The sequence below is a fragment of the Channa argus genome, chromosome 16 (genome assembly GCF_033026475.1).
Source record: "Channa argus isolate prfri chromosome 16, Channa argus male v1.0, whole genome shotgun sequence".
NCBI classification, from domain to species: domain Eukaryota; kingdom Metazoa; phylum Chordata; class Actinopteri; order Anabantiformes; family Channidae; genus Channa; species Channa argus.
The window spans coordinates 4,077,219-4,098,015 of record NC_090212.1 but is presented as its reverse complement, the minus strand read 5'-3'; the positions used below and the strand labels follow the sequence as shown (position 1 = coordinate 4,098,015).

Here is a 20,797-nt window from a genome sequence, read left to right as displayed (position 1 = left end):
TTCACTTACAAGAAATAATCAGGTAAAATGTTGGGATAAAAAAAATAAAATGAAATAAAAACCTATGGCAAAAAGACAATTTATATATTAGATTCTGTACAAGCGTATTCATTAAAGTCAGTCTCCAAAATCCAAAAGATTTTTTCTGTGTACATTTGACATCAAATAAATACTTATGTCTTCACTCCTTGATTACTTGTCTGCATTTTACTCTTCTAATATAATAATACTTAAAGCTATAGTACAAGTTATGTACAGTATGGTCAATGCTGCAAACAGTAGAAAACGGAAGCCATGTTGCCCTCACCCACTCTTAACATGAATTTTGGACCAATTGTAGGAAATTGTACAATTTTTCAGATTAGGAAAAACCAAAATTGCTTTAAACACCTAAAAAATTGAGTTGTCACAGAAGGCATTTAATCTGTAACAACTGGAAAAATACAGAAGCCACAAAATGAAATGCTGAAACTATACTTGGTATTAGAAGGTCTGTGTTATCTAATGTGTTGTTTTTTTTTACGGGGGAGCATGAGTTATTCTGCCAGGGGTTTATTTAGCACTGTTTAGAAAGCAGGAAAGTGGCTGGTTGTTGATTATTTATTTTTTTATCGGGGTGTGTTAACCAGATGTTAATCAGACGGACATTTACTAATGCAACCGAAAGGAACATGAGAGACCGTTCACCAAAAAACAATATGCCACCAGCATATGATTCACATCATTTTAAACCATGGGGTGACCTCCTTGTGCCCCTGTGGATGTGGGGCACTGTCATCCTGCAAGAACCCACGACCATCATGATGGAAATGTTTCATTGCAGGATGCAGTGACCCTTCATTTTAAGGACACAAGGGGAACAAAACAAAGGCTGCACAATGCACTGGCATCACAAATGTGCACTGTTCATACAGATGTCACTTCAGTCACTTTTCCTATTGAAACATCAGCCGGTTGAGCAGTGTCTGTGACTGAAGCTGCCATCTGTGCCCCAACAATAACTTCTTTTCCAACATCGGAATCAGCCTGCTTTGTACCATGCAGGGCACCTGTGTGGAAGCATCAGCATTTATGTCTTTCCAATCATTTTACATATTCCTTTGCCACCTGTACATATCTGCCTCTGCTGTACAAATAACCTTTAACAAAGTCATTACAGTGAAGGTAGGAACAGTCACTAGTGCCCCTAGTGTCACATACATGACAATGTGTGCTGTTAGATTAATGTGCACACGTAATATTTATGCTTTAACTGAAGTGTTTTCAATCAGCATTTTCTTGATGTTAAATGACAGAAATGAGTATGTGGCATGTTCTTACAGCCTACAGTTCACTAGAAACTAAAATAGAAATGTCGGATTGTGTTCAAACCCCTTAAGTCTTGTGATCCTAGACAAGATAAAATGATCAAACAAGAGTTTTTTTTCCCACACTATTCATACTAAAATATCTCTAATATATACAACAGAGTTTAGTCAATGCAGCAAATCCCTGCACAGAACAGCTTTATGGGACTTTTTTTGGAGGGCGGACATTTGTTTTTTGCAATTGAATGCAATTCAGTATTTAATTTAGCATAACCAAAAATAGGCATTTATGAATCTCTTCTCAATTTCCCTAACAATATCTCACAACACCAAAATAATTAAAATTAAATATAGCATTTATATTTAGTATATTGTCCAATCTCCCCCCTCCCTTCTGGCCTAAAACAGAACACTTACTTTTTTAATTAATTGCCCAGAAGCCCTCAGGACATATGGTACAGATTTAGCCATCATGCCCAAATATGACAAAACTAACAAATGCAGCAGGTGGTTTCAGCATTTTGGTACCACAGAAAGTCTTCATTACCTTTCAACCCCAGCAAACACAGTAAATGCATTATGAAAACCCATTTATTCACCTGTTAGAGCAAAGTTAACATTTTCCTCTTCTCAGCTGCCCCTGTGACAATGAGTTTAATGCAAGGGACATGAGAATATGTCCAAAACCTAAATGCACAAAATGAACTGTTAAAAACAAAAAGGCTGCAAAAATACAGAAAAAAAAAAAATACAAAAACAAACCCACACATTCAGGAGACTTTACAGTTCATTTAATCCCATGGGTTTGAGGAGGGAAAGCTGTAGAAGGAAGAGCTCATACAAACACTTCACTGTACATACAGATTTACTCTGAGTGGGGACATGACGTGTGGCACTGAGCAATAATTGGTACAACCAGCCAGAGCCCCGCATCTAAACTCCACACTTATGTTGCGTCTGAGGTCTTTCCTGCTCGACAACCTGTTCCAGATGACCTACAGTGAACAATAGTCAACCAATCAAAAGGCAGAGTCCTGTTTTGTCTGCTGTCATGAGCAGACAAGATACTTTATTTCTTTGTATTTAAAAATGAGACTTTGGAATGCAGACTGTTGTGCACACAAAAGGGTGCACTAATTTTTGCTTGGATGCAAACTGGTCTAACAGCAGGAGAATCTTTTTTTTACTTTGCAGAATGTTTTTACTTCCTTCCCAAAATGTTGCCCATGTTCCTCTGAAGGGGAAAGTATGACATCACCGACGCCACGTGTGGCTCAAATATTGGCGAGACTGGGGGCAAGGAGCCCAAATTGAACATGTCCCTTTGACTTTGTAAAATCATACTTTGTTCTGATAATAAAATCAAAAGCATGAAAATAAAATGAAAGTATATATAAACTCTTTCAGGTCCATTTTGTGTGTGACATTTCTTATTTCTCCTTATTCCTCTTCACTCTCGTTTTCATGTTCAACATCATCCTCGCCATTAGTTTTTAATTCTGTTCTGTCGGGATTCTCATCTTCCTCCTGATCTTCTTCCATTGTCTCATCCACCAACTTCTCTTCCTCCTCGTCCCAATTCTAAGGAGAACACAACAGTGAGCAGTGCTCGATAGAGTATAAAAGACTACTGGTAGATCAGTGTCATCTTTCCAACAGTACAGTAACTTACATCAGAGTCATCATCATCAGGAAGCCCATCATCACCTGAGGCCTCATCTTCAGATGATTCTGTGAAAGGACAGTTAAGAAAAACAAATCCATTGGTGTTTTTCGGATGCTAAACTTTTTACTACATCAATTCTGGTAAAAATAAATAAATAAATTCTCTCGAACAGAAAACGTGATGAATAAAAACATTGGGGCGGGGGGGTCCATGCAGAAGGGTGGTATTTGCATTACAATACCACTGTGCTACAAAAACACACACTGCCAGACAATAGTACAATTACTACTTATTTTTGTATGTGTTCAATATAAACGTTTATATGCTGCAGAATAAGAATAAGCCTGTTACAATAATAAATGATCAAAACTAGAATTGGGCAACACTGAAAGGATTTATGCCTTTTTTTGCTATATCTGTTAATGGCCTTTTTATAGTTTTATCACAACAGAAAGCCTTAGTTTCAGCAAAGATTCACTTGGGACCATCTTTAAAAAGACATGAGAAATTAACAAATGTTATTCTAATGTTTGATTCTGTCATTATTGCTTAATATGGAATTTATTTTCAACGTGACATCTCACATGCATGTTGTATGACAGTAACATAAATAATTGAATTCATTTTTAGCATACTGATTTCAATACTCAATATTGAATTAATCCTAACCACTGTCTTTGATGCAGGTATAAATTTAGATTTCTCGAAAGGCTGGAACTTTGTGTAAAACAAACTCTTAAATGGCAAGTTTTTATTTTTTTGTCCACTGCTTATCCAGTGAGTTCAGGGTTGCCACAACGGATCACTGTCTGCATGTTGATTTGGCAGTTTTTACGCCAGATGCCCTTCCTGACGCAACCCTCCCCAATTTCTACGGGGCTTGGACCGGCACTGCACAGCTGGGGAGGGGAATGGGCTGTTGGGGGACCATGTGATCTGTGGATGACTGCCTTACAAACTGAGCTACAGCCGCCCCCTAAAGTTTTACATTGCAATGCGTTGGAAATAACTTTATTTCACGATCCTGTTTTCAGTGGTTGACGGGTCTGAAATGCAACTCTTACTACTGAGCTATGTTGTTATATAACATGCAGAATGAGGTTTGGTATTGTGTTGCTGAAATAAACACAGCCCTCACTAGGAAAGACCTCATCTGGATGGCAGCATATATATGTTGCTCTAAAATCTATGTATGCCGTATGCACGGAGGTGCAGTGGAACTCTCCCCTGCCACACACTCTGAAAATTATATTGGCGCAACACTGCCAGTACTGTTCAGTTTAGGTGATTCTTATTTATTGAAATTTGATAACTGTGACTAACTAAAGGACTGTGTAGAGCGCGGCCAAGCAAAACAAGTGAAGTAAAGCTGTCTCAGAGCAGGCTAAGAGACCTGGGCAGAGCAGAGGAGCGATACTTGTTAGCATTAGCTTAATTACACATTGTAGCTTTCATCTAAACAAAATTGACTTGAGTTTAAAAAAAGCTGAAATCCTACTTCAAACTCACCACTTGTGTGGCAAAAAGCAAACAAGCAACATCTTCTGTACTTTGTTTTAAAAGTTCTTGTAGCTGCTGACCGGGTGCTTTCTTCACCAACACTGTTTCTTCTGAGGAAAGACTTGTGGTGTTTGTGTGTAAATCTCCATCTACCTAGTGTAGATGGTATGTACACAATGCAATGCTCGCATTTTAGGAGAAAAAATGGCAGCTGTGTAGCTCAAACAACTGTTAGTGATGAAGGACAGCAAGTGTCCAAATGCCAATTTACTGCACAGTATTAAGTGAACTACTTAGTGCACTTTATATAGGGAGTAGGGAATGAGTGAGTGGGGGGGGTTTGGACACATCCTCAGACTGTCACCTTAGCTGTGACGCTGACAGCAATGAGCGGTCCATTCTCCAAGACCAGCACAGGATTTGTTAGAAGTTATTGCGTCATTTCTATGTGAATGCAAACCAATGTCCCTCAACACTTCCAAGTTTCACAGGTTTTTTGCATTTAAAGGACATTTTACTAACAATACAAGGTGGATAAAATGATGGGACTGTAACCTTCTTTTTAAAAAGGAGGAGAGCCAGGACCACACAAGTCAACCGAAAAGCATGTTACCATTATTACATGTATCCATCTACGGTATTCCTAAGTGAAATCATTGGGAATGAGATTTTATTTGTGTGCAGTAGGACGTTTAAAAAAAATAAAAACACCAGTGTATTTGTCTGGTAGTGCCATTATGTGTATTAACTCTGGGTGGTTGCTGCGCATTGATAGAGGCCTCAATCTGTCCTACATTCTGAAAGACAGTTGACATTTTTGCAGCTACTCTAATTAAACCAGCTCATGCAACAAAATAATTAATATGTAATAAATGTTACCCATACCAGCAACAACTAGCCTCCTTACGGCACACAACTGTTTAAAACTGACATATCAATTAATAGCACCCGTTTTAACTTCACAGCCTCCCCAGTCAACCTGACCAAACTATGATTCACTAACAAGCCTGACAACTGGGAAACCTATTTATAATAATATGCACAGGACAACAACCACCTCCTGCTCATCAGCTCACTTTGATTTATTTTTTTAAAATTGAACCTCCACATCCCAGAGCCCTGACAGGAGTCCTGGAAGTCAAGGCGCAGTTTAATTATTTCATGAAAGCCTATTTTTGACGTGGTTCAATAAAGTACCGTAATGAGAAATGAGAGGACAGAGCAGGGCCTTGTTGTTGTGCTCGAGAAGGGGAGGGTCTGAATGGTGCCGGTCAGGTTGCCAGGCAACAGGAGTCATGTTTGCGTGCGGTGCATTGTCAAGAGTGGCTGCATGATGGGAAGTGTTGCCTTCATCAATGTGAACCAATTGAGTGCAGTCTCCATTAAGAGTCCCATGTGACTGGCATTCAATAATGAATGCCAGTTAAAATAATTAGAAACAATATACTAGTATGGGAAAGGTGTCAACAGGGAAGCAGTGTTACCTGTATTACTCTTAGGGACTCTGAAGTCCCTCTAAATAGTTACGCATCTGATAAGTTGGAGGCTCACGCAACATTATATTCTTTTCAGCTGCCTATCAAACCTTACTGAATCATCATAGATAAACCAGAGCTGAGATGCTACTCATGAGAAGTGAAGGGCCCGAGTTATAACTAATAAGACAACAGCTTGGAAGCAGAAGGTTAGAAATACTAAACACACAAACACTTACCGTCCTCATATACCAGCTTAGCTGTGCGGTCCACATCTGCAACTACGTTACTGTTGTCACTGGTCGCCACCTAGTGAGAAAGAGAGGAATTGCATTGAAGAGGAAATTGAGCTGTGCATATTTGTTATTTGGTCGTTTATTTCAAACGAAATAGGGGGCATGTGTTACAAACCAGCCATGCACAGTTTGTCTTTAGGCCTACTGCCGAATACCTTATCCACTTAGAGACTATAGACATTACAGATCTAAATGTGTAAGAGCCAAAGTGAAAAAACTATTCTAGGAAAAAAAAAATACCTTGTGAGATCACATTCCTCAGTGACTTCATACAGATGGATACTGTAAATTACAATTCCCATCATTTAAAATCATTTAGAGCTGTAGTGTCATGCAAACGGTTAAAAGAAGCCTGTAGTGGCACCATTTCAAATCTGACAGAAAAAATCTTGTGGATGAAGTCTCACACAGAGGCTATCTGAGCCAAGCAGTCGGTAGACCATCAGCAGATCATCCCGACTTCCTAATCAATGTCAAAAATAAGCAAAGGGCCCATTTAAAAGAAGTTGCTAAGTGAGATGCTGAAGTCAGTAAACTCACTGCTCCATCTATGGTAATGTGAAGACAACTTTCTCCACAAGTATCGGCTTTGTATCTACAGAAATAAAAATGTTCCTTGTTGGACGACAATCAGCTAAGGGTTTTTGCTTTATTTAAACCTATAAAAATAGAAATCAAACCTAAAATACAAACCCATCTTTACATGTGTAGAATGTATCCATTCTGCAGATGCTCGGTAAACAGGGGCACAGACCCACTGAAGTGCAACAGGACTTTTTTCTTTATTTCAATTGGTTTTAATGTAATTTGTTTTTTTTTTAGTCATAGTATATTTTGTTTTTAGTTTTATTTCAGTTTATACATTTTGTAAATTGTTTCCAATATCCTCATCAGCCCCTCCCCAGTAGTACAGAGTACAGGCCGAATTTTCAGAAAAGTTGCTTGTACGAAAGTGGCCTCACTGAATTCACCTGAGCAGGCAGATTTTATGTTAGCTGCTAACATATTTAATCTTAAGACAATTTAGAGCCATGCCTGTATGAAAACATCAGAGAGCATGGCAACTCCATGGCTGCAACAGATATGACCTCACAAAATTCTTGCTGCGAGGAGACGCTGCTAAAAATAGATCCAAATGGTATAATGGTAAATTTATTCTATGCACAAACTACTAAATATTCAAAGTCTTCTCATTTTTGTCAACATTAAAGAACTGACTAACACTTTTCTGACACCAGCTACTCACTGCTCCCTGCTAATAAATGCATACTGATTATCTCACAAATGCTGTTTTCATAGTTGCCCTTATGTAGTCCATTTACAACCAGCAAGAGTGCACAAGGTCACTACGTTACCATCAGGAAAGTAATCTATAAAAAAAGGGTCTTTGTCCAGGTCATGGCTCCAACACCAGAGTCCAGACATTTACCAACACTGAGGCGAAGATATTGCATAGTCTTTGCACATGATGATACCTACCTGTGTCATTAGAAGATACAGTTTCCCATGCAGCTTTGTTAGCTTGTGGAACACCTTCACTCTGCTCTCAATCATGTGATAAAGTACACCAAGCTGGGCAACCAGGTCTGGCAGCTGGTGGAAACAGATTGATCATTTCAGCAGCAGAAAACACACAAGGCGACACGTAGTGATAAGCAGACTTTTGGAGAGGCTTAATCCCTTTTAACTGCTTTCAGAGAATATATACTTTCCGAAAGCCAGTTGTCGTAATGGATGGATGGGTAGTTACATATAGGGTCAAGCCCAAAAATTATTAGAGCTCTTAGAAAAATCAACATTTGCATAAGGAGGACATATCTTAATAGTCACACAAACAGATGGTCAAAGGCAATCGAAATCTTGGCTGTGTGGTGGAGGTAATCTAAAATTAAATAAAAGATCTAAACACAAATAGAAAGGAATAAACAAACGAGGCGATATGCACAGAAGGCTGCACAGCCACTGTGTGTGTGCCCCCACTCTTTAACAACTGGAGTCTGGTGGCTAAACATCATCAGCAGAGGCAGAACGCAATGTCAGAACAGCTGACTCACCGATGCCAGGTATGATGTGTGGTGCATTAGAACAGCTTTTAGCCACCGCACCATTAGAACAGCCCTGTAGGAAAGAACAAATAAATATCCTGTCAAGTGTGGAGCAAAACTGGCTGATCAGCATTTAAAAACAAAACTAATTACAAATCAAGTAAAAAGCAACAGTATCTAGCGTGTACAGCAAAATATGTTTACATCCACTAAGCTGAAGCCAATTTAACGCTCTGAATTCATGTGTCAAGCTTGCACTTACGTGAAAGGATGCCCTTGGAGCCTCTTTGTGATCTACAGAAGGTAAGACAAAATGCTGATTAAATGATAGGAAATCAGTTGATCAAAAGTAACTTTTGGAGGTAAACCTATGTGACAAGAACCAAAACCCGACACGTGGTAATGAAGAATATGTACAGAAAACAAACTCACCTCTTCCACCAAAGGTAAAACAGCAGGGAGTGGTAACCTAGCAACTGTCTTCTTAATCACCATCTCTTTGCGAGTCTGAAAAACTTTCTATCAGACACAAAAGGAAAAAGTGATTAGAATTTGACAAATTTAAAGCAAAGCTGTATATTTACACCTAAATGAGCTGAATATTCATGGCATTCACATCAATTTGCTTAGCTGTTAAAACTTTTACAATTTCCACTAAGACTAAGTTTTAAAGTTGTGGTGACTGGTGGAGAATTTAAAAATCAATTTATGTTTGGATATTACATTTTCCTCTTAACTTTCTAAATGAGACATGAGTAAGCAAAACAAACTTTAAAAATTCACCTTGTTTTTTTTTCATCTAACTAAAGTGAATAATTTATTTCAGACTCTGAGATGAGGACTTACATTTAGGATGCTGGCATCATTGCTCTCCAGGCCCTGCACCAGCAATACTGCAAAGTTGTCCGTTTGTAAAGAGGCCATTCCTTTAGCAGTCCCCTTCTCTGTGGAGACTGCAGACAAATTGATTTCACCCAGTCGCTCTGCTATCGACATCTAGAGAAGAACCCAGATATTTTAGGTAAACTGGAACTGGTTAACTGACAACACTGTGTTTAACATGTAGAATGAGTTTATTATTCAGGTTTACTCTAGCACATTCAACTGCTTCTAATCTCAAAATTAACTACACAAAATAATTAATATGCAAAAGTAAACTGGCAAGTAGATAAATCAGCTCTATTTAAAAAGGTAGTAGCGTTTTTGATCACATATCATTGAATCAGAACAACTTCTGGCTAATCAGTTTAAATCGTGGGCAATTGGCGCAAACTATTAATAAAAAGTAGTTTGGAGTGAGAGCCAAAAACTCGAGTACGAGTTTCCTCTCATTTAATCAGAATGAGAAACAGAATAATGCAGTGATCATCACAGTCAACATTGATCTTCACCTCTTTGGTGTCTGTGTCTTTTTTCCTCTTCTCTGATCCAAGTGACATTCCCTTGACTGGGGCTTGGTGACCAGGAAGGCCTGGGACAAGGACTCTGCTCTTGGCATTCACAATAGGAATTTTCACCTGGAATAAAAAAAAAAGTTTAGGTCCGTCTGTTTATAGTTTACATTCATCTCCATTGCGCTAAAATTGGCAAACAAAACCAGAAGCACATGCCCAGGACACATTAGTCTAGTCTAACAAGTGTTAAAGAAAATGAAAACAGGATGTTTACCTTGGAAACAGAAGTTTCCATGGAAAGGGACAAGCTCGTCTGTACATCCCGGGTCAAACAGACATGTCTCTCTGCTGTGTTGATCTCCTGCTCGGGTGGGACATAAAGAATTAAATATGAATCAAGACCCTAAGAGTCTTCATGTATCAAGACCTATTAACATAATTCTGTAACTTTTCTGTAAATTTTACAGACAGCTGTAAATCACATGGCTTTCCAATCTTATCTTCACAGTAGTCTGAAAACACACATGTACTTCAGTCTGTAAAAACAGACTCAACACTTCCTCTTGTGTACTCACCACTTTCTCCATCACTGGCTGTAAGTAGTTTCCATAGGCCACCAGCATGTTTCGAGTGTCAGCGCAGAGGCCTGCAGCCAGCAAGGGGATGGGTGCGGGGGAGTCCTTTGTATCCGTCATCTGCACTGTACACAAGGGTGACAGGGGCTTCCTACAGGGTCTGCAGGACAGTTAATAAAAAGATATGAGCACAGGAAGTATGCATCATTGACTAAAACGTACTTGGTCAGGGAGCAAAAAACATTATAATCATCTTTTTAATACAATACACTCCAGCACCCACCATGGCCTCAATAATAAGCACACAGTAGAATTAATCACTTTTCAGACAGTTCCAGCTTAGAAATCAGTATAAGTTGTGAAACAAAGCCGATTGCTGAGCTGCCATATTGGATTGTTTTAGAGGGTACAGGTTTACCTAACGAAGTGGCCAGTAAGTTTATTTCTTAATGTCTTAAGGCTGTGCAATTTCTAATATCAGCCAGTAGGGGGCAAAAACCAATTGTGAAAGATGCTGTCTCTTAATGTAAATCTAAATTTTTGTTTAGAGTTGTTGAAAAACTAGTGGACCACAAACTCAATGTAATCCCCTACCACGCCACCCCCACCCCAAAGAGCACTAATTTCATTACAGCCATGTTTCATGGTACAGTGTTTTAGGGACTTACCCATTTAAATAGTGCTCAAAGAGATGCAGCTGCCCATCCTTACACACCACTGCTAGCCTCACCGCCTGCGTAAACGAAAGTACATGTGAACATTTTCAGCTGGTAACAAGTGACAAAATCACAGTGGACAAACATTTTAGCAATCAATGTTACTCCTCTTTTTCGCCCTTTTCACGTGTTAAGGCAGTCTGCACTCATTTCAATCATGGGAAATAAAGGCTTCATTCCCAGCACAAGTTAAGGCATTTCTCCAATCTGACCTCTTCCTTGCTGTTAGAGGCGACAAGGTCAATGTTCTGGGGCTCGTCCGTCAGCGTAAAGGACACTACTGAGTTCTTATCTTTTCCATCTTCTCGCACTTGCCTACAGAAAGAAAATGTTGGGTCAGTACAATAGCATAGCTGATTTAAAAGAGCAGAAACCACGTTAGATAATGTGAAGTGATTCTCCAACAACTCAAGACAAGCGCTCACCAAACACTTAGCAATCGATCATGTGCAGCACCAGACAAGAAATAGAGGCCGTTGCTGTCAGGAGGACGCGTGGTGGCAAAGCGCAGGGTCGTCACTGCCGTGGAGTGGCCTGTGAATCTCTGAGAGCAAACAACAAAGTGCGAGACGGCTTATTTGACTGGGCTCTAAAAAAGTCAGAGCCACATTTGATTTCACAGTTTCTGTGATTAGGCTAACTGTGATTTAAATAATTCCCTTAATCAGGCTGGGTTTGAAGATATGAAGTTTATTAGTTGACTTTGTTGTAAAATTAGCACATAAATGTTAATGAGCAGATTAGAGCAGACACTCACTCTGTAAACCTCCTTGGTGGCCAAGTCCCACATCTTGATTATCTGTCCAGCTGACAGCAGCAGTTTGCCATCAGGGCTCACACACAAACTGGTCACTGCTGCACGGTCCGCCTTCCACTTACTGTATCAACAATGAATAAAGAGTGCATGCATTTATTCATCTAGTGGAGCATTTTCTCTTTTGACATTGTTGAATTATCTGCTTTGTTCTCCATTACCGTTGGATGCAAGAAGCACTTCCTTGGTTATTTTTTTCCCATCACTGAATCTTTTTTGTTACATTACTTTTACACCTACATCCTGCAGTGCACTTTAATCAATTCAGAGCTACACTACACCTGATGGCAGCAGGAATTGTTCAAAACACTCTTTCCACTCTCCAAATGCAGTGTGTAAACTATAAACGGGGCTTGGCGAGCATCAAGTGAGTGAGATTCTAGCACAGTAATATATAAAAGTGTGACAGAACAGAACCCTAAGACATTGCCACTGGCTTGTGAAAGTGACTAAGAACCACTTTCACAAGCCAGGGACATTCAGTCACATTTAAGCCAAATGCAGAGAATCTGACCCAGAAAGGCAATAACATGTAATTTAGGTGACAATCTGCTGTATGTAATAGAATGAACCTGTATGTAAACACAAGTGTGATGTGTTAAAGCAATTAAAACTTTGCAGCAATGATGACTGAAAAAAATGCCAAGCTGAGCGCTAGTATAAAAGTTGGTCAGTAAATAAATACGTAAACAAACCAGACATGCTTGTGTGAAAAATTAAGATAATGACAGAGGCGACTTTATTACTACAAACCTGACATAATGAAAATCAGTGCCTTAACAGGGACTTAAGCAGCCAGATTACAGTGATGTTTCTGGGCACAGCTAATTTCTTATCGGTCACGTAAATGTGAAAGTTGTTTTTAGAAATCTGGGTAGTGGATTAGGGAAACCTGGTTTCCCCAGGTAGATTTCTGAAAGAGAACGCAGATGGCTTTGCCATGTATACATGTAACCAGGTTTCCAATCAGCTTCCTCCAACTGTGCATTTGAGTAAAGAAAGACTGAAGACAGGAACACAACTGACTGAAAGGAGAGATTTACTGGGAGATGGCACCTATTGTTTAAAACAAAGTCTGCCTAATCCAACACAACTAACTAACTAACACTAAATGTTTCCCTTAACTCATTTTTTGGTAGACCTCTGGTCTTTGAACTTAACATATCAGATTGTTCTCCTGCACTTCTTAGTGGACACCACTAAAAGTGGTACTTTATCTTAAACAGACTTAAAGAGTTGGTTGAGAGACTTTCTAGACAGCCCATAGTCTCCATCCAACTAAGGTAAAACCATGCTGCAAAATAATCTAAAGGCTATATAGTTTTAAGTAATATTTACAATATAGAATTCATTATGTGATCTTTAGTTTCTTGTGATCTTTCTTCTTTTATCCTGCTCTCTGCAGCTCAGTATTCTGCCTGACTTCAGTCAGACTTAAGTATATGTATGAGAACATGTAACAGCACTTGATGTTTCTTAATTGCATTTCCCCTTAAATACATCTTTTTCACTGTCTTGAGGGCATCGTGGCTTTCCCTATGACCTCAGTTATTGTCTGAATACATTCCTGATGGTGGTTGAATTTTTATCAGTTTATTCTGATGCACATTTAATTTTTTTCTCTTTAACTTTGTCCATTTTTGTTTACTTCCTTTCCAGGTTTTATATCATGTGTGTGAGTACAGGTGTTAACAAATCTCTAAAATCAGCAGTTAAAACATTTTTAATAATTGTGCAGTTTTGAGATTCTTAAAAAAAATTGTTAAATTGTGATTCCCATCACCATCAGTAAGACTAAGAACAGTTCACACTATAAAAGTGAGTTAAGAGCTGCAGTACATTTAAAGTAAAAAAAAAAGACTCCAATAAAAGTTCAGAAAAACAATTCTCGATCCACATGTATTAGACAAAGCTATCCAAGTTTAGAGTTTCCTAACGAGGACTACACTGAGGGAACTAATAAAAAAATACAAACAAACAAATAATATTAGTGTTGGGGTAACCAAGTAAAGAAAGAAGGGCCACAAACTGAAGGAAATCTTTGACACATGTATTGGGATCAATCTAAATCACCTCACGACCTGACTGAAATGTCTTCTTACAACCCACTTACCACAGTTTTTACAGCGATTAGGACACTCATGTTTTGATGAGCACTTAGACAACTGACACGTGTGCTGGTCTATAAAGTTGATTAGAAATCTGGTTACATGTGTACATGGCAGTAAAATAGATCTTTCTGTGAGAAGCTTCCAGAGGGGAGGGAAAACATAAAATAGAAAAAAAAAAAACAGGTTTCCCTCATTTTCTAGCACAATTATGATCATGTTTCCCCATTATCCTGACAGTTAAGAACTCAGCTCTCCCAAGAAAAGTAAAGTGCACTTTACAAGCCAGTGTATGGCTGTAAAGACCTATAACTATGTCCTGACTGTGTTTTTGTAGTTTAACTTCATGGGAAAAAAAATAATGACATGTGATTTGTTGCTTCATAAATATAGCGGAATTTATTTTCATCTTCACAGTCTGAAACAGACTCAACTCTACATTTTAAGAGGGGTTTAACATAATAAAATGTGAAACTGAAACCACTAATAACATGTTATCTTACTAAATCTCAGAGAACTCCAATAAGGGCTATAGGAGGAAAAACCAACAACAACAAATAAAAAAACACTACTTCATGTGTTCTGCTTGGTCAGGTCTAGTCTCATACCAAAATCAAATCAAAGGGCACTGACATAGTTCATACTGACCTTCGCGTTTTTCCTGTCTGCAGGTCCCACTCCATAATGTTTGTATCATCTGAGCCACTGTATAATAAACTGTCTTCAGGGTGCCACTGGACACAATTCACTCCTCCACTATGGCCCCCATCCTGCCAGACACACACACACGCAAAAAAATCAAAGTTAGCAGTGGTAAATAAATAGTTATAGAGTGCTTTTTCTTAGGCCCAATAACTACAGCATGAATAATGACTGTTCACTTTAAGAAAAACAATGTTTCTTTATTAACAAACAGGCAAGTTACAGGCTCTACATACCAATAAAATATTTAAAGAATTGAATGAGATAACAAAAGAAGTTTACTCTTTGGTAACATGTGCATACATGTGCTTCAGTGCTGAGAGAAATACCAATGAAAATACACAACTCCGTGTAATAAGTGCCAAACTCACCAGGGTACAGTGCAGTGACCCCTTTGCTGTACTGTAGATCAGCACAGTTCCTGCTGCTGTGCCCATCGCCAACAGGTCAGCCTTTTCCTCCACCTGCACTGCCTCCGATTTCCTCTTCTTCCTCTGAGGACCCTCCTGAAACATGTATGTAATTTCAATCCACCTATACATCACACTTTTTAGCATTTGCTTTTAGTAGGAATTTAGTAGGAAGTGGACTTTGTCTTTGACGTTATCTATTGTACAACCTGTGCTCATTACTTGATATTCCTCACCAGCAACCTGACAGCTGATGAAAACAAACACTATCTGACTAATTTTTTCTACATGACATTTTAAATTGTTGCTTGCTGATCAACCTACAGGTAAGCAGTAACGTTACACGTCGCTATTATAAAAATATTGCGGACACATCCAGTGCAGAATGAGGAGGGTTAATCTTGTTCTAGCATTTGACGTTTTATCCTAAAATAATCCCTTTGAAATGTGTGGAAGTATTTACAGGCTGCCACTAGATCCACTCTGGCAAAACTTTTGAACCTCTCCATCTTAAAAGTGTCATGGTGGCTCTTAGCTTCGTTGTGCTAAAGCTAACCAACTAACCATGAAATGTATTTGCACAAAAACTGTTTAAACACTTTGGGGAATCCGTGGGTTTACTCCGTGTAAATATTTTAAGTATTCCTTAGACATAGTTCACCGTTAAACACAAAATTAAGACATTGTCTATGTTTTCTGGTACTAACGTTACCATGTGGGACTAACATGTGCGTCCTGCGCAGCTGTTCGCTAGCTAACGGTTAACGTGGCTAGGCTGCTTAAACTGTCAGATTACGTTATAGAAAAGAGTCCGCTTTTACACACAGTCGAAGGCACCGAGCTTTAAGCGTACTCTCATTCGTGAGCAACATTTTTATTTTAACTTGCGCGGCTCAATAATAAAGTTCATCTACATTGACTTACGCAGGCCTCGACAGTTCATGTAGCTAACAGTGAGGGATTTCAAAGCAGCCTCACGTACCTTCACTGTCCGGCATGGTCCCCATGCTATGCAGGTACAAGTGGCACTCAAATGGGCTGAAGGCACATATTCTTGATGAAGCGTTTTACTGTCTGTGTTCCAAATGCGAAGTCTGCCATCCTGAGCACACAGTGCTAAGTACTGTCGTGATTTGGGAGAAAAAACGCAGGGTAGCTGCAGCGAAAAACTGCCACCGTCGGCCGCCATTTCTGAAGCGCTGCTTGCGTCTGCGTAGCTCGTTTACACAAACCACGTGTTGCCCTGCCGAGGTCCTGCGCGTTGGCGCGGCAGGAGCACCGCCCTTATTCGTGATGCCTTCCATGTTCCTCGTAATAGCGGGCAATACCACACCAGGAGCCGTAAACGTCACATTTTAACAACCAGTCGACGCATTTACTGACCTTCGAAAATAACAAAAAACGGTCTTCACTGTGCGTTTACTTTTTAAAGTAGTGCCCACAATAATATCATTTAGCTCTGCATCACTTAGCTCAATATTCCATGGAACTATACATTTGCGCTCTGCTTGTAATTAAAACGTTTTACAGCGTCGGGATGCAGCAGCAGAAACACAGCTCTAAAGAAATCAGTACATCTTTTAGGTTCATTTTCTGATAACATATTTGCATTTAACACAACCTTAGAGCATCACGTTATTTGCAATTGTATGAAAGAAACGGTGTAAGGTGCACGTCAATCATGCGCAGCATCTGAATATATTATTCTACGGCTCTAATACTCTTAGCCTGATCTATACAAATGTAGAAGATGGCATTTTATATTCCTTCAACCCCCCCAATTATCTATATTACAAACTCTTTGTGTCAGCGTCAGGCCAAACATCACGCTGCAACAATATACATCCATTTATTCATATGATTTAATAAACAATACCTAAATAAATAAATAAATAAATAAATAAATAAATAAATAAATATTAATAAAAACGAAAAAATATAAAGAAAGAAAGCGGTCTAATCAGGCATCTACTGTATAAAATGAATATTTAATACATATTTAGAGTTTCTTTACATTTTATATTTCGTTTTGGTTTTTTTTTGTTTTGTTTTTTTTGTAATTCCTTTACAAAGACCAAAAATAATGGCTCGACATCTGTGAATATATTGTTTGGCCAAAATAGTTAAACACTTAGTTTAACAACAAGGTATCTTGGAACAGGTAACTTTGGGTCCTTTTAATACATGTTCCTATGTTTCAATATTAGTATCACAAAATACCCAGTTTCTTTCACATTAAAACGTTGTCTCAACAGTGCATGTGCAAATGTGTGGTGATGCCGGCAGACCTCGATCCTCTGCTGGTGGACTTACATTACTACATCTGTCGCTCACCTATGACGTTGTTCACATGTGTTGTCCCAGCATGGTGACCTTTTTCAGTGTAAAGGAGGTCTCCTTAATACATCCGTGGTATAAGCATCCGGCGGGTTTAGAGGAAATAAAAGATCAGTTACTGTTAACGGAGTAAGTGACATCAACGTTTCATTAAGGTTTACTGTTGTATACACTTTGGTTAACTGGCATACATATTGTTTTAATAAGTGCAGCTCTTATTTTCAAAATTTAGCGTGATTCTAATTGACAGTGTCATCCTTACGTTTAGGATATAAACGTGTGTTATGTTGTAAGCTCTAGAGATGGCTGTGCAAATGCCTTTTACTGGACTTCTGATGGTGCACAGACTGGTGCGGGTTTGCACACACAGTCAAAGACATCTCAGACACAGGGACGTGCTTTTAAAACTCACTAACTGTCGGAGGGAGAGGAGAACGTTTTCAACGTGTTCTATGAAATGTACAGAGAAAAAAGGAGATGACTCTGACTCGTCACTCGTGAGCACCGAGCTGACACCCGGACAAGAACTATCCAGGAGGAGGAGACCTCTGTCCCCTCTGGAGAGGATCAGCAGTCTGCTGCCTCTGGATGCCTTGAGCCCAGAGGTGATGCAGCTGAGAGACCAGGACCAGCAGGTACCTAAAGATGCCAATATCCAGGTATCAGTCACACACTGCACACAAGAGGATAGTGGAGGTATAGAAATACCTAAAGAGGACGATGCAGAGAGTCCTCTTGCATCTGATGCTGCAGTGAAGCCAGCCACTTCACCCATTCTCCCCGGGGAGAGCTTGCTTACATTTGGGGAACTGCTCATTGCTGAGTATCAAAGAAAGGGGCGGGCGGAGTTCAGGAAGATGTTCCAGCTTCAGGCGGGGACTCGTCTGCAGAGCAGCTGGGGGATCATTCTGCATGACAGCATAGCCGGCCAGCCTGCGGGTCAGTTCCTGAAAACGACCAGAGGGGTTCCCATATTTATACGTCGTGCCAGCCTGGAGGATTATGTACTGTTTATGAAGAGAGGGCCGGCTATCGCATACCCAAAGGTACATCATTTGTTTGACATAGTCCCTAATGAATTCCAGTTTCTGACTGTCTCATAGTTGTAATCATTATTTGTCCTTCTTACAGATGTTGTGTACTTTGTTTCTCTCTGCAACCTTTTTTTCTCAGGATGCAAGTACCATGCTGATGATGATGGACGTCACAGAGGGAGACTGTGTGTTGGAGTCGGGCTCTGGGTCAGGGGCCATGTCTCTGTTCCTTTCCAGAGCAGGTCTGCTGTCAAAACACTGTCATTTTCTTACTTTGGCTTTGTCTCTATAAATATTGAAGCCATTAAGTTTCAGTGCCTCAAAGATTCGACTCATCTGATCTTTAGATGCAGCAAAGCATCGCAAAGGAACGTTAAAGCTCCTTTCACAGTTTATAGTACCGTAGTTGTGTAGTCCACCTTCAGTGTTCTTTATCATCTTCCGTTTCACAGCACACACATTATTCTAGGTGAATTAAAGTTGATGAGAGATTTTATCAGCATGTTAGACCATATTAGACCACATTCAAGGATAGGTACATGTTCATTTCATGTCTCAAAACATATCCATGTGTACCTTTTAAAGGATAATTTCAGTCATTTTCAAAATTATTCATAATGTTCACAGTCACCCCACTGATGCTAAAACCAACAGTGAAGAATCTCTAATCATGTTTAGTTAGTTGTCAGCCTCTATCCTGGATTAGCTGTTCATCTGTGCCATAGATTTCCATTATTGTCCAATATATTACATTAAGAAATTGACTAAAGTTATTCCAAGTAGTTGCTGTAGTATTTACACTGGTTTCATTAAAGTGTGAATGTGAAAGGAAAAGTTGCCTAAATTGGGCTAAAGGCAGTCTGACAGTTAAATACTATACAAAAAACTTTCTCTGCTGTGGTGGAGCCATCATAAGGCAAACTGAGGATTACTACTCACATTAGAAGACTCCGATATGATTTTTCACTGGATTTCTGCCAACTAAAAACTGATCACACAAAAAATAAATCAAAAGACGTAGCTTTCAGATTTAACTGTGACAAATTTGGGTTTTTGCAGTGGGTTCTAAAGGCAGAGTTGTGAGCTTTGAGATCAGGGAGGACCACCACAGGAGAGCTGTGTTGAACTACAAGCGGTGGAGGACGTCGTGGAGCCTGAGACGAGGGGAGGAGTGGCCCGACAATGTCGAATTTCAAATCGCCGACCTCTCCGTGGCTTCGTCGCTTCTTGCCGGTCAGGGATTTAATGCGGTCAGTGTCTGGTTTAAAGATGGTGCTGCACAGGAACAATAAAATAGAAGCTGAGGTATCATTGAGACTAGTAACAGCATTTTACAAACATACTGTACACTAATGCTGTTGAAATCTCATGGCATCAACCTACTCATTAAGATGGATTGTATTTATTGCAGGTTGCACTTGACTTGATACACCCTCATCTGGTTTTACCCACCGTGGTTCCACATCTGCACCCTGGAGCTGTGTGTGCCGTGTACCTCGCCAAGTATGTACATTCAATATGAAACCGTGCGGTGAGTTTAAACAATATGTAGTTTTTTCCAAGTAAATAAAGAGATGGTTAACAAAATGACTTTCTTCCTTAGAGTTTGCCCAGAATCACCATTCTCCTGAGTTTGCAGCTAGTTAGTTGGAAAAACATGCCAGTGGTGTCAGTTGTATTTCCCATATTGGTCAACCTGTTTTAATGTGTCTTGACCATGGAATGATCTAACATGTCAAAATGTGTGTTTTTAATGATTAGAATATTATGTGCATAAACTGAACAGAGAACCTAACTGCTTCTTGACTCTCTTCCTGTCTCACTCAGTATAACCCAGGTCACTGACCTGCTGGAGGGTGTTCGGTGTTCGGCACTCCCTTTATTGTGTGAACGCATCATTGAGGTGCCAGTTCGAGAGTGGGTGGTGTCACCAGCCCTGCAGAAAGATGGGCAGTTCTGCACCAGAAAAGCTCCTATCCTGCATAAAGACAGCATGGTGGAGGAGGAGGAGATGTCGGATCAGTTAGACAAAGGTGATTCAAAATAACATCGTTGGCCTGCTTCATCACTGTCTGATGTGGATCCTGATATCGGAGTTTAAATTTAAATGAAATATTTTAGCAGAGCTGAGAAGAGAGGAACATCCACCTTTCGGGAGCATCCCCTACATCGCCAGACCTCACCCTGAACAAATGAGCCACACAGGTCAGATGTCACCACTATTTCCAGTACAATGTGTATATATGATATACAGCAGTAGTCATTGGCTACTTTTGCATTTTCAGCATTCCTGGTCAAACTGAGGAAGTGTGTGTCCTAGCTGCTGAAGAGCCCTAGATGATGAAGAAATGATGGACACAGCTCCATTACCATCGTACGTTAGATACCTTGGAAAATAAAAGTTGGGAGTCACCATTC

The 20,797-nt window shown here is 39.6% G+C and overlaps 2 protein-coding genes across 5 annotated transcripts; one reads left to right on the top strand and one right to left on the bottom strand.

Annotated features, from left to right (window-relative positions):
* Positions 1–2,081: 2,081 nt before the first annotated feature.
* Positions 2,082–16,251, bottom strand: wdr43 (WD repeat domain 43). Its single transcript, XM_067479631.1, has 18 exons — positions 15,991–16,251; positions 14,970–15,104; positions 14,545–14,666; positions 11,732–11,852; positions 11,400–11,518; positions 11,187–11,289; positions 10,927–10,991; positions 10,259–10,418; positions 9,958–10,044; positions 9,681–9,806; positions 9,136–9,285; positions 8,722–8,808; positions 8,552–8,583; positions 8,299–8,362; positions 7,724–7,837; positions 6,188–6,257; positions 2,980–3,038; positions 2,082–2,888 (listed from the first exon to the last, which is right to left on the bottom strand). The coding sequence occupies exons 1-18, from the start codon at positions 16,195–16,197 to the stop codon at positions 2,748–2,750; spliced, it is 1,962 nt and encodes a 653-aa protein (XP_067335732.1). The 5' UTR covers positions 16,198–16,251; the 3' UTR covers positions 2,082–2,747.
* trmt61b (tRNA methyltransferase 61B) lies at positions 15,116–20,796 on the top strand. Of its 4 annotated transcripts, none has more exons than XM_067479634.1 (8): positions 15,116–15,334; positions 17,614–18,391; positions 18,519–18,621; positions 19,439–19,629; positions 19,791–19,882; positions 20,207–20,412; positions 20,501–20,584; positions 20,665–20,796. In XM_067479634.1, the coding sequence occupies exons 2-8, from the start codon at positions 17,648–17,650 to the stop codon at positions 20,697–20,699; spliced, it is 1,455 nt and encodes a 484-aa protein (XP_067335735.1). In that variant the 5' UTR covers positions 15,116–15,334; positions 17,614–17,647; the 3' UTR covers positions 20,700–20,796. The 4 variants fall into 4 exon arrangements, with proteins under 4 accessions (XP_067335735.1, XP_067335733.1, XP_067335736.1 ...); XM_067479632.1 differs by having other exon boundaries at positions 17,264–18,391; XM_067479633.1 differs by lacking the exon at positions 15,116–15,334 and adding an exon at positions 16,923–17,474.
* Position 20,797: the final 1 nt, after the last annotated feature.

Bases quoted from the DNA above. Each gene is read 5' to 3' on its own strand.
- trmt61b (XM_067479634.1), top strand. From the start codon at position 17,648: ATGGCTGTGCAAATGCCTTTTACTGGACTTCTGATGGTGCACAGACTG. The intron at 18,392-18,518 runs GTACATCATTTG...TTTTTTTCTCAG, and splicing joins CGGCTATCGCATACCCAAAG to GATGCAAGTACCATGCTGAT. The intron at 19,883-20,206 runs GTATGTACATTC...TGTCTCACTCAG, and splicing joins TGTGCCGTGTACCTCGCCAA to TATAACCCAGGTCACTGACC.
- wdr43 (XM_067479631.1), bottom strand. From the start codon at position 16,197: ATGGCGGCCGACGGTGGCAGTTTTTCGCTGCAGCTACCCTGCGTTTTT. The intron at 15,105-15,990 runs GTACGTGAGGCT...TACATGTTTCAG, and splicing joins GACCATGCCGGACAGTGAAG to GAGGGTCCTCAGAGGAAGAA. The intron at 8,584-8,721 runs GTGAGTTTGTTT...TACCTTCTGTAG, and splicing joins TTTTACCTTTGGTGGAAGAG to ATCACAAAGAGGCTCCAAGG.